Source organism: Sceloporus occidentalis, unplaced genomic scaffold (assembly GCF_023333645.1).
Source record: "Sceloporus occidentalis isolate IW3139 unplaced genomic scaffold, rSceOcc1.0.p SCAF_8, whole genome shotgun sequence".
NCBI lineage: Eukaryota > Metazoa > Chordata > Lepidosauria > Squamata > Phrynosomatidae > Sceloporus > Sceloporus occidentalis.
In genome coordinates, this window is record NW_028316988.1 from 40,749,850 (window position 1) to 40,762,535 (window position 12,686).

The window sequence follows — 12,686 nt, forward strand, 5'->3', positions numbered from 1 at the left end:
CCTGGCTCTCCCCTCCCTTGCTTCCTCCTCATTTCCAGGGGGTTGCAAGTAGGGAAAGAGAGTGGTGTGGGTTTGGGCAGCCAAAGAGAAAGCAAGTCACCCCCAGAGTTTGTCTACACACACATAGTCTGGATGTGCATCCGGCTGGCTTGGGAAGCCCTTGGCCTCCCTTGATGTGGGGAAGTTTCTGCCTTTCTGGAGAGATGGTGGGCAGTGCCTGTGACCCCTCTTCCTTCTCCTCCCCAGGAAGAAGCCCATCCAAATGGCTGCTCTCCTTTTAGAGCGGGGAGGCTGCTTCCCTGGCCACACGGGTATCATTTTTCACCTCCTCCTCCTCCTGCGACCCCTCTGTCCGTCAGTCCGCAGGAGGTCTGTTCTCTGTGGGGTGGCTATGGCTCCCTCCAGTCTGACCCAGAATGGGAGAGGGTTTAAAATACAATAAAGCAAACCCTGCCGAGGCTGGAGCACTTGGGTTGCAGGGGCTGAAATTAAAGGGAGTTCAGCCAGCATTTGCCCTGCAATTACAGCTGTTTCAGAAGACTGAGTTTACGTTAATCAGCAACACAAAAGTCGTGTGTGATTGTGGGTAATTGCATGGTAGACAGTGCGGAGAGGGGAGAGCCACTCCTCTTGTCTGGTGTGTGTGTGTTTGGGGGAGAGTTCTGGGCTGGTTAGCCTCCCCCCCAAAAAGCCATGGGACCTCTTGGCTTGCTGGCCTCCTGCGGTGTGTGTGCGTGCATGCGTGCGTGTGTGTGTGGCAGTGGCAACCTTTTGAGAGAGAGGGTGTCCCAGGGTGGCAAGGGGGCATCAGGTCTGGCCTCCTTCGCTCTCAGGGCAGCTACAGAAAGAAGGGGGTGAAGCCCCATCCTCTCTCTATCCCTCTCTTCCTGCTTAGGTACAAGATTTGTTTACGAATATATTTACTAGTTTTATATGTTGATCAACGATTCATTGCTCCAGATGCACAGTCAAGGGCAAAATAGGAAATAACATTAAAGCAATAAGCTACAGTGTCATTATTTAACGGAACATATTTTTTCCCAGCTCGGAGGGGGGCTAAACCATAAAGCCCGATGAGGAGAGCCTTAGGGAGCTGAGTATGTTTAGGCTAGAGAAGAGAAGGTTAAGGGTTGACATGATAGCCCTGTTTAAATGTTTGAAGGGATGTCTTGTTGAGCAAGATTGTTTTTGCTGCTCCAGAGAGTAGGACTCACAGTCTCAGTGGTCGCAAGCGACAGGAAAACAAATTCCATCTAAACCTTAGGAAGAACCTTCCGACAGTAAGAGCTGTTTGACAGTGGAATACGCTGCTACCTCAGACCATAATGAAGTCTTCTTCTTTGGAGGCTGTTCTAAAGCAGAGGATGGAAGGCCATTTGTCACAGGGAGGGTTTTGATGGTGTCTTCCTGCATGGCAGAAGGGGGCTGCAGTGGATGGCCCCAGGGATCTCTTCCAACTCTATGACTCTGTCACTGACCCCAGTCTCTCTGTGTGATTGATATCTGAGTGTGGCTTCCAGGGGCATTGCACCTCTGGATGCCCTGTGTTTTGCCCTGCCCTGCCAGTGCCATCAGCCAACCAGGCACACATCCTAGTGTCATGGGTGCCCAGTGCCAGCCCCATCCTCTGCTGTGTCCACTTCCTTTCACTCTCACCCTGGTTTTCTTCTGGCCCCTCTTGCATGGACACCGTGACCTTCTGAGCAGCCCACCTGGTCCCAGTGTGGTCCCATGCCCCTCGTCCCGGCTGTGACGCCTGTTCTGTGTCCTCTTCTTTTTCAGCCACGTCCAACAGCTCCCTGGACGGCCTGGAGAACAGAGAAGGAGGGGTCTGCCACACGCGCTCCATGAAGATCATCATGAAAGTGGGCCAGGGTGAGTCTGGGCAGCTGTGGGGCAGAGGACTTTCCTGGGGGTGTGAGGAGGCTGGGCCTGTGAGGAGTCAGAGGAGGAAGGTTTCCCAGGGCTAAATGTGCAAGGACGACCAGGGAAGGCTGCGAATCCCGTTACTGCCTCCCTCGGAGGAGCTCCATCTCCAAGGTGCAGAGGCTCCGGCCTTTTCCTCTGTCTGCAGATTCTGGGAGCCCAGAGGTCCTTCCTCTCCCTGCCCTCCTGCCAATGGAAGGTGTGTGGCCTCGTGGACCTCCTCCCATTCTCCCTGTATCCTTAAAATAACCCAGAAGTGCTCCACAGGTTTTGGACCAGCTTTTTCAGGTGCATCCATCCCCCTGAAGCCCTCTTGTCCCATTGAACCTGGGGGGCTACAGGTGCTCAGTGTCCCCTCCCTCCAGGCCCCCTGGCACCTAAGGATCCTGCGCTGCCCTGTCCTGCAAGGGCATCCACTGAGCCCTCTGCAGCGGGAAGGGTCTGGCTTACCACTCCTGCCCTCGGATACCATGAGCCTCTGCCCCTAAGTGTCGCATTCCCTCCACTGAATGTGGCTCTTCATTGGGCTTAGAGGCAGGTGGAAGATCAACCTCCTGGGTCCACCAAAGTCCCTAGTTGTTGGCTTTCATTTTCCTTCTGGGTTGAATTCAGCCACAGATGGCCTCCCAGGGCAAGGGGCCTGAAAGGTGGCTGGCACCTTTTATGTTCTGGCCTGTTTTCTGGTGACTCTGTCTTGTGGAAAAGATGGACAGGTGGCCCTGGAAGTTGTGGGAACCAGAAGATGGGATTAGTGTTGACTAGCACTTCCTTGGATCCGTTTGGTGGTCTGCATGCAAGTGACATCTTGGACCAGCTGAGCGTTCAGCCTCCTTGAGATAGGGAGCATTTTGCTCCACAGTCAGGCTGGCCTCTACTGGAGTTTCCCCAGGATAAGGCCCTTTTCCTGCCAAAAGTTTGTCTTCATCAGGGCATTGTGCAGCCCAGACCTATGGGGAAGCACCCCCCCCCCCGCGACATCTGGACGTCTGCCTTGCTTGGATGTCCATACGACTTTGACACACTGTCTTTATGTAGCTGCACCAGCATTTTTCTGCTTTGCAATGACTACTTCAAGGATGACCTGTTCCCCCCCCCAAAGATTTGCAGAATGGGCAGTGGCCTCTGCATTGAATCTTCAGTGGACATCCCATGTGGCACTTTGGTGGGAGAGAAGAAGTGCTTCTGGGAGGGCCAGGGACCATTTGCTCCTCTGGTGCCAGTGAAAACGGCTTGGCTTCCATTGTCCTGCCCACCCCAGCAGTTCTGTGGATTCCCCTTCTTGCCCGTGGAGCACACGCTGCCTGCCTGATCTGTACCTCCCTGGCAATGCCACATCAGCTTGCTCCTTGCATGCGCCTCAGCTGACAGGACACTGTGGCCCAGCAAAAGCCAATGTCTTGCCCACCAGGACTGCCCTCCTCCTTGTCCTTCTGCTGATCTCTCATCCTGAGCATTTCATGCCTTTTGTGCCCCCAGGTCCCAATACAACGCATGATCAACTGGCCACCAGCCGGCCCAGCAAGGAGTCGGACAAGTCGGTCAAGATCGCCACCCAGAGCCCCCGCCACAGACACCCACCGGTGGTGGAAGACCCCGGGAAGCCAGGTAGAGTGCTGTGCGGAACCAGGGCGCCACTTCCCTGAGAATCCTTTCCTCGCTTCAGAAAACAGGGAAATTAAAGGTCAAAGAATTCGGCACTCGGGGGACTAGAAAGAGGCATCCAGCCCTGCTTGTGCCCTGGGCATCCCTTACTCTCTGAAAGCCACAGCTGTTGGTAATCGGGTGATGATGGCAGCCCCTCAAGGGCCTGGCATTGGGGGGTCCGGGCCAGGCCGGGTCTGTCCAATGCTCATGGAAATCAAAGTCTGTCACAAGGAGAGGCTGGGCTTTGTGTCCATCAAGGTACAGTTTTGCTGTCGCTGTCATGGTTGCTGTCGCCGCCACTGCCACTCCTTGCTAGCCACTTACTAGCCACTTGCTTGTCCATAAGCACCCTGCCAGCAGCCATTCCATGCATGCTTCTAAACTCATCTGGATAGTCTGAAGGACTAAAATTGTCTTTAAAAAAAAGAAAATGGAGATACTGCAGAGGATTTGGTGCAGTGTGAAATTCTTGTTGTGCGCTAGGAGATTGTGGCACAGCCAGTAGGGCAGAGCCAGGAAGATTGAAGGCCTTGCCTGCCAGTCTGGACCTGTGGCTGGAAAGGAGGGTCACCCTTGGTCCCCCAGAATAGCCACTCTCCTTGTGTAAGAAAGGCCTTTTAAGGTGGCTTCCTCAGCTCCTGACCCTGATGGGAGAAATGTGAAATCCACCAAAATTTGGGATAGGGTGGGGGGTGGGGGTGGGATGCAGAGGGGAAGGGTGTGGGAGTGGGAGGGGGGGCTGCTGCTTTCTCTGCCATGATGACAGACAGGCAACCCTCCCCTAAAGCCTGACTCAGGGACTAGGGGCTGACTGGCACAGCAAGGTTGCCCCTTCTTCTCTGGCTCGGCTGTGGCAGAGAGAAGGGCTCCTGGGCTCCAGACAGACCAGAGAGCAGCATTTTCCAAGTTTGAGGGAGACCCTGCCGCCCACGTTGACACCAATGCCAGGCAGCCACTGTGCTGTACAGTGGACCCTTGTTATACGCTGGGGTTTGGTTCCAAGATCCTCCATGTATAACAAAATCCGTGTATGCTCAAGTCCCGTTAAATATAATGACATAGCAAAATGGTGTCCCTTATAAAAAATGGAAAATCAAGGTAAATTTATACTTTTTTGGAACATTTTCAAACCGTGTATGCTTGAATCCGTGTATAAAAAATCCGTGTATAAGAAGGGCCGACTGTACTTTCCTAGGAGAGGGGTCTGTCTGCAACTTGGTCAGGAGCTCCCCCATTTGCAAACAAAGAGATGCTCCCTCTTCCCTCAGAGGGGCAGAAGAAGGTGGAGGAGGACTAGGGAGGGAAGGGAAGGAGCGTGGGCAAGTCCCTGGCCATAGGGGCTGGCCCAAGTGGATGCTGAGATGGCCAGGACTGGGGCTCCAGGCCACAGGGCTTTCCTTGACCAGACCTTTCTTGTCACCCCTCTCCTTCTATCCCACCTTTGCTGCTCTCCAGTGGCGAAATTCTTGTTATTTATATGGTGATTGCGTGCCTTCATTTCCAACTTATTGTAACCTTAAGGTGAACCTATCACAGGGTTTTCTTGGCAAGATTTGTTTGTTGTTATTATTATTATTATTATTAACCTTTATTTATGAAGCGCTGTAAATTTACACAGCGCTGTACATGCAATCTTTTTAGTTAGAGGGTTCCCTGCCCTTGGGCTTACAATCTAAAAAGACATGACACAGAAGGAGAAGGGAGTGGTGGAGGGAAAGGGTCAGAGGTCCAGCAGTTCCTCTCTGCCTCCAAGGCCTGGACCAAGGCAGATGGACTGGAGGGAGGGCTTGGCTTCAAAATGGAAGGTTAATCTTCATCCAGGGAAAATACATACTCTCAAGTAGGATAATACATATACAGTACATAGCAATACTGGAAATGGTTCGATAAACAGGCAACAAAAGAACATCAGATAGTAAGCGACAATTATGCAATGCCTGGGAAGGCTTCTCTGAACAGGATGGTTTTCAACTCCGTTTTGAAGCTAGTTAAAGAAGTGATGGCTCTTGCTTGTGGGGGAAGAAGGTTCCAGGAGTGAGGGGTTGCAAGTGAAAAGGGGCGAATCTGGGATGGGGCAGAGGAAATCCTGGGCTGTGACAGGAACCCTTGACTACCAGAACGGAGGGAACAACGGAGTGGGAAGGAGAGGAGAAAGAAGGTCTGATAAGTAAGGAGGGGCCAGTCCATGGAGGGCTTTGAATGTCGACAGCAGGAGCTTATACTGAATGCGGAAAGGGAGAGGGAGCCAGTGAAGGGATGCCAACACAGGAGAGATGTGGTCAGAGCGGTGGGTGGAAGTGATAATGCGTGCAGCTGAATGCTGGACAGAGATTAAAGGACGGAGGTGAGAAAGAGGAAGCCCAGCCAGGAGGACATTACAGTAATCCATTCGTGAGATCACTAGGGCATGGACCAGGATCTTGGCAGTAGAGGCGGAGAGGGGTCTTCATCTGAGGCTGAGAGAGTGAGATTTGCCCAAGGTCACCCAGGGGTTTCTGTGGCTGAGCAGGGGTTCGAACCTTGATCTCCGGAGTCCTAGTCTAACACTCAGACCTGGAGCACCACACTGGCTCTCAATGTGTATGACCTGAGCCATTCTTCTTCTCCTCCCCCAGATCCCGTGAATCAGGACGGGGGCCAGGATGCGCAGAGCCCCACGGACAGCTTCTTCAACTCCAAGGTGGCTGTCTTTGCAGCCATTGGGGCCGGCTGTGTGATCTTCATCCTCATCATCATCTTCTTGGTGGTCTTCCTGATCAAGGTCCGGAAGCGGCACCGCAAGCACACCCAGCAGCGGGCGGCTGCTCTCTCACTCAGCACTCTGGCCAGTCCCAAGGGCAGTGGCAACGCCGGCTCTGAGCCCAGTGACATAATCATCCCCTTGCGGACTACAGAGAACAACTACTGCCCGCACTATGAGAAGGTCAGCGGGGACTATGGGCACCCGGTTTACATTGTCCAGGAGATGCCCCCACAGAGCCCGGCCAACATCTACTACAAGGTCTGACTGGGGTGGCCGGGTTCAGAGGAGACACAGAGGATGGAGAGGGGGGAAGGAGCACAGAGGGCCTGCGTAGTAGGTGGGGGTGACACCCTTGCCAGCCCCTGCCTGCCTGCCTGTCTGCCTGCCTACCTAGGGTGTGGGCGCTTGCACTGCAGAGGGGCCCACGGCGGAGCTCCCTGGCAAGAAGACCAGGACAGAGCGGGAGCACCCTCCAGCCGCCCCAGCCTTCCCCCCAACTCCAAGTATTTAGTTTTGTAGTCTGGAACTTTTGTAATCCCAAGACTTGAGGAGGGAGAAAGAGATGGAGGAGTCGAGACAAAGATGGAGACGGAGGGGAGGGGGAGCCGGCGTGCCCCCTTTGCCCCCTCTGCCGCCCGCGCTTGGTCAATCTCTGAGGTTGCCAACCTCGCTGCCACCCTCCTCTTCCTCTCCCGCCCCCCAGCACGTTCCGTGGCCCCCTTGTGAGGGCTTGGTGCCTTTCCTCACACTCGGACACGCCTGGTGGTTGCCCCCCAGGGGACATCCCACCTCCACCACCATCATCACCCACCATTGCCATCACCACCGCCACCGTCTTGGCTGGCTTTCCTTGGGGCCCTATGCTGCCTTCCTACCTGCCTTTGTTATTATAGATTCAGATATTTGCGTGGGAGGGGAGGGGGTGGACCATGTTTGGTTGGGGTGCCATCATGGGAAAGGAGCTGGCCACCTGCCCCAGATACACAGAAATGTGGCGCCTGGAGGAGGACAAGGAGGACAATGGCAAAGGCAACAGAGACGAGGAAGCGGTCCAGCTCACCTTCTTCCTGTTACAATTTTAAAATATTTTTTGTATTTTTTATAATTGGGGAGCACTAGGGGACCCATCAGGTCCTCCCTCTCCCCTTCCCTGTCCCACGGGGGGAGGGGGCTGGGATTGTTGGGGGTGGTTGGGGGGCACCCCCCAATGACCCCAAAGGTCTCCCAAGGTCCATTCTTCGTTCAGAGCAGCAGATTTTTGGGCTTCAGCCGGGCTCCGTTTCCATTTTACTTTTATTTTATAAGGAAGGGAATGGAAAAACAGAGTCCACCATGGCGAGAAAACCTTCCTTTCTGTAACTGACCAGACGACTCTGGAGCAGAGTGGGAAGCTGGCAGGTGTGGCCCCTTGGGACTCCCAACAGGTGCCTGGTCTTCCTCATAGCTGGCAGATGGGACCCCGGTGTGGGGAGGCCTGTTGGGACAGTGTCTGTCCGCCAGAGGACCAGGTACAGGGGCTTTTCCCCTTTGGCCAGCCTGGATGTGCTGTCCGCAAGGTCCTCAGCAGGCATTTGATAGAGGGCAGGGGGACTGCCTCTGCATTGCCCCCAGGACCTCTTTAGTGCTGGGTCTCTCTGCGGGAGGCAGTACAGTGCCAGCCCTTAAGCGCTCCTGGATGGCCTCCTTTCACTTGCACAGCCGCCTCCTCCCATCTGCGGTCAGTCTGAGGTGGGCAGGGGAGCCCACAGCCTCCGAGGCCAGTAGCTTTTTTCTGCCAGTGTGACTGAGAGATGAGGGATGGAGAAGGCCCTGGCCAGGGATTCCTCCATCTAGGAAGTCCAGCAGCTTTCCCGGGGGCTTATGGAGTGCGGATGGGGGAGAGGCCCAGGTGTGATTACTTGCAAGGGCCAGGCACTGGGGGAAATGCTGGCAGCGGCCATGGTGCCCATGGGTTTCCCCAGAGGAGCCCAGGCAGAGCAATGGGGGCTGGTGTCAGTGCACATGGAGGCAGCAAAAACATCTTCTGTCCCACGCCAGTCACTGCCCCCCAAACACATTGGGAGGTGGGAGTTCATTGCCCCCCCTCCAAGTAACATTGCATATGCGATGCCAGAAGCCTTATGAAGAGGAGGTGGAGGGTGGCTGCGCCTGGACCAAGGCCAAAGCATGGCTGACCCACTCCCCCTCCCTGCCCCACGGGGAGGGGAGGGGGCTGTGCACTTCGAGGCATTGGGGGGCTCAGTGGCCAAGGGGGTGCACTTTCTCAGGGCTCCACGGGATTTTTGAAAATCAAAAATCCATATTTAAAATGGTTGGTTTTGATTGACTGTTAAGAGTCAACACATTTTAAGAGAACCTCCCCCCCACCCCCACCACCCGAAACTGTCTTGTTACCAGAGTTGTAGAAACTAATTCAAGTTACTCGAAATATGTTTTGGGGGTGGGTGACGAGAGCAACTTCCTTCTGCCCTGGTTCTCTGCAGATGGCGTTGCTCTTTGCTGGACCTTTCGGGCTTTGCTCCCAAGCGATCCAGTTTGGGGATGGCTTTTGCAGCATCTCTACCGTAGTCTGGTTTTGCCCTGAAGTGTGTGTGTTTGTGTGTGTGTGTGTGTATGTATGTATGGGGGGAGTCTGTACATGTGTGGTTTTGCTCACCATCCCTCAGCAGTCAAAGGAAAGTGACTTGTCTGGGATATCCATCCTTAAACAAACCTCCTGAATGTCAGAATAGGTTAGTCTGCAGTTCTGAAAAACTACAGGCGGCCGAACTTGGATGGGCTCCTTGTGTGTATAAGGAGGGAGCCGAAAGGGCCCAGGAGAATCCAGGGGAACCAGGTGTCAATGGGAGGCTGCACAAGCTTGGCCAGAATGGCGCTGTTTTTAACAGCCCTGGCTCTGCCCCCAAGGAATCATGGGACTTGTAGTTGGGATGTGTGCTACATGATGGCTGGCTGGCTGGCAATACCGAACTGCCCTTCCTACAGCCTCAGGATGCATATCTTAAAAGTTTTAATCTATTTTTCCAGGGGAAAAGGAGCATAGCCCACCATGGTTTGGCCAAGAACTGCTGGCATGGGCTTCTCCAGAAGCTGTTAAATAAGGGCAGCAAGGATATATAAAACATAATACTCCAGAGGAAAGGATCAAAATTCAAAATGACCTTAATAGATTAGAAAGCTGGGCCAAAACTAACAAAATGCATTCCAACAGAGAGAAATGTAAGGTACTGCACTTAGAGAAAATAAAATGCACACACACACACACACACACACACACACACACACACACAGGATGGGGGACCCCTGGCTTAGTGAGAGTTGTAGTGTGAAAGGGATCTAGGAGCACTAGCAGACCACAAGTTGAACATGAGTCAACAGTGTGATATGGCAGCTAAAAAAGCCCATGGATGTTCAAGTCCCATTAAATACAATGGTGTAGTAAAATGATGTCCCTTGTATAAAATGGCAAAATCAAGGTTACTCTTTGGAATGTATTTTTGGGAATATTTTCAAGACATGGCTAAAGAATCCATGGATAACAAAAATCTGTGGAAATGGAGGTCTGCAGTCCCATAGTGGATATTTCTTGGGGGAAATGCACTGGACTGTTTCAAGGAATGTATATATCTGCAGAACAAGAGAGAGAGAGGAGCAAGTTCCCCATGCTCCCTGGCAGACTGCCCCTCCTTGACATCTGGACTCCTTCTCCATCACATAATGGTGGGAGAAGCCCAAGTGGGTCTGGCTGGCCAGAGAGAGACCCAGGGGCAGGAGATTGGCACAGGTTTTGCCAGGTATGTGCCAGTCCATGTGTGTTTCTGTGCAGGACAATTCTCCTGAAACAATTGCAGGTGTGCAAATACGAAGCAGTGACTGCCTGGCAGCACATGCTTTCTCCTGCAGGAGTGTGGGGCAGGAGGGAGTGCGCAGGCCCCCTTTTCCTTCATGCATCTCATACTACTTACTCACACACTACTCACAAGCAAGGGCTTCACAGTTTTCCCCACTTGAAATTATCTCTGGGGAGGGGGTTTCTGCCTTGCTGCCTCCACCACAGTGGCGTCTGCCATCTTTCCCCCTTTGCTGGACACCCGTGGTTATCCAGGGTGGGTCCGGAGGCTTTGAGGATGAGGGGAGCCCCCTGTGTCCAGGCGAAAGGGTGTGTGTGTGTGTGTGTGTGTGTGTGTGTGTATGTGTGATCCCCAGCATGAAGGGAGTGCAACCCCTGGGCTTTGGCAAAGAGACCCCTGGAATGGGCTGGTGGAGAGGAGGGGGACAGGTGTCCATCCAGGTTGTTGGTCTCTCCTTGTTTTTGTTATTTTGCAAATGCATCTCCATCTGTTGCTCCTCAAGCAGTTTCATTCCCTTTTTTTACTCCATCAAAAAGATACTTCCCTTGCTCCCCATTTTTGGAGTTTTTATTTTGTGTAAATAACTGGTCTTTTTTGGAAGATAAATGTAAAGATGTTTTGTATAAACTCTGGTTTATTATAAGAACCTTTTTAAAAACACAAGAAAAACAAACCCAAACTGAACCGCCTTTGCAAGAAAGAGCGTGTGTGACGATGCGTTTGCCATTCTGCAGCTTTTCCAATGACAAAAGTGTGTGTGTCTGTGTGTGTGTGTGTGTGTTGGAAAGAGGCTGTCTTGAGGACCAGGCTGGGAATCCAAGGAGAAAGCTGACCCCACAACCCACCTTGGGAGCAAAGATTGGGGTAGAACCTCAGCCTGCCGAGAATGGGAAGGAAAGGCAGCTTTGCACTCGCCTGAGTGTCTGGCATTCACGGCAGGGCTGACCACGCAGGGTCAAAACTGGCTCGGGGGGGGGGGGGCATGGGAACCATTGGGAACACTCTGCCCCCCCCCCCCCCCCCGAATCTCTCTGTCTAACTGTCCCGTTTCCTAAAGAGCCTTGCAAAGCCTCTGCTGTGCCACCTCCGCCTTCCTGGCCACGGATGGGTGCCCAGAGTTCCCTGGACGGAACCAATGTTCCTTCCCTCCTGCAGCTCAAAGGCATCAAGGTGTTGTTACTGGGGGCTCTCTTGGTATGGATGGATGGCAACCCCCATCATTAGCCCTCCTGGCTAAAGGTGGATGGGAGTCACAGTCTGCCAACATCTGGCTGAAAGTTGCCCCCTTCCAGACCAGTGCCAGAAATGTGCTCCAGGCGGAGACCGTGCCCCTGCTGTCCTTCGAGGAGTCCAGTCCTCCATTGCATTTGCCACCCCTGGCCACTGATGCTGCCAGCTAGTGCCAAATTGGCAGAACCCCCTTGATTAACGCCATCCCTCCAGGGTGGGTCCTGTGTGCCCAAGAGAGCTGTGGGTCAAACCCAGCTGCCTTCACTTCTAGCCCTCTGTGTGCCCACTCTTCTGCTCTTGCAGCCTCCAGCTCTCTGGCCTTAGGGTTGGGTAGCCTTGTTTAGGAGGGGTGCCCTGCTGCCCACGCACACACATACACTCCTGAGAGAACTCCCTTTCCTCCCCTCCTTCCATCCCAAAGGCCCCCCCTCATGGTGATTCTGCCATGGGGCGACTGAGACAATCCTGAGAACTGAGCCCCCTCCCCAGCCAGAGGCCAGCCACCAAGATTTTTTTTGGGGGGGGATGACTGGGTTTCACATTTGGTTTCCACCCCACAGTCACATCTCTGCCCCCTCCTTAGGGCACTTCACCTGCGAACCCCCTTCTCTTCCTCCTGCCCCCAAAGTGTCTTACCTGGTCCCCCCCCCCCTCCCCGTGGACTGCATTTGGCCATTGTGGGCGGAGGCGTCCAGTGTCCGGCCGGGGCCCCTGTGGCGGCTGCCAGTCACATCCATCCGCGTTTGCTTTTGACGTTCGCCAAGGGCTCAGGGCGCCAGGTGCCCTTCGGGGGATGCTGGGTCTGCCAGAACACTGTCATGTTTTTTATTTCCATTTTGGCCATCCTGTCACTTTCCAGCGGTTGCTTTCAGCCTTTCTGTACACAGCCTTCACCCAGTTCCCATATCATCATTGTCATCAGTAGTCGATAATACGGGATTTGCGTTCCCTGGAGCCATGATGGAACCTGATATATTGTTAAATAAATGATTTTTTCCTATGGAATTGGACTGCCTGGCCTGTACTTCTCTCTCCCTTTCTTCTTCTCTTCAGACCAGGCTTTGAGAAATGGATGCCAGCCTCCTGGGAGGTGAGTGGTGCTGCCATGATAACAGTAATAATTTGCACACGTAATTAGCACTTGGAGAGCTTTGCCTTCCCTCTCTGACCCTTACCAGATCCTTGTATTTTAAATGTAGTATAAGTGGCCTCACCTTGACAGTTCGACAGTATCCCTGGGAGCAAAGAGAGGGATGGCAAACCAGGTGAGAGGGAGGCAGGGAGGGAGGGGT

General features: G+C 53.6%; 1 protein-coding gene across 1 annotated transcript in view; it reads left to right on the top strand.

The window, feature by feature from the left end:
- Positions 1-12,386, top strand: part of LOC149308732 (ephrin-B1-like) — a 51,100-nt gene extending 38,714 nt beyond the window's left edge. Inside the window, exons 4-6 of the mRNA XM_089537138.1 lie at positions 1,783-1,875; positions 3,403-3,531; positions 6,186-12,386. Coding sequence (XP_089393264.1) covers positions 1,783-1,875; positions 3,403-3,531; positions 6,186-6,577 — 614 coding nt within the window. The 3' untranslated portion in view covers positions 6,578-12,386. The remainder of the gene's footprint in view (positions 1-1,782; positions 1,876-3,402; positions 3,532-6,185) is intronic.
- Positions 12,387-12,686: the final 300 nt, after the last annotated feature.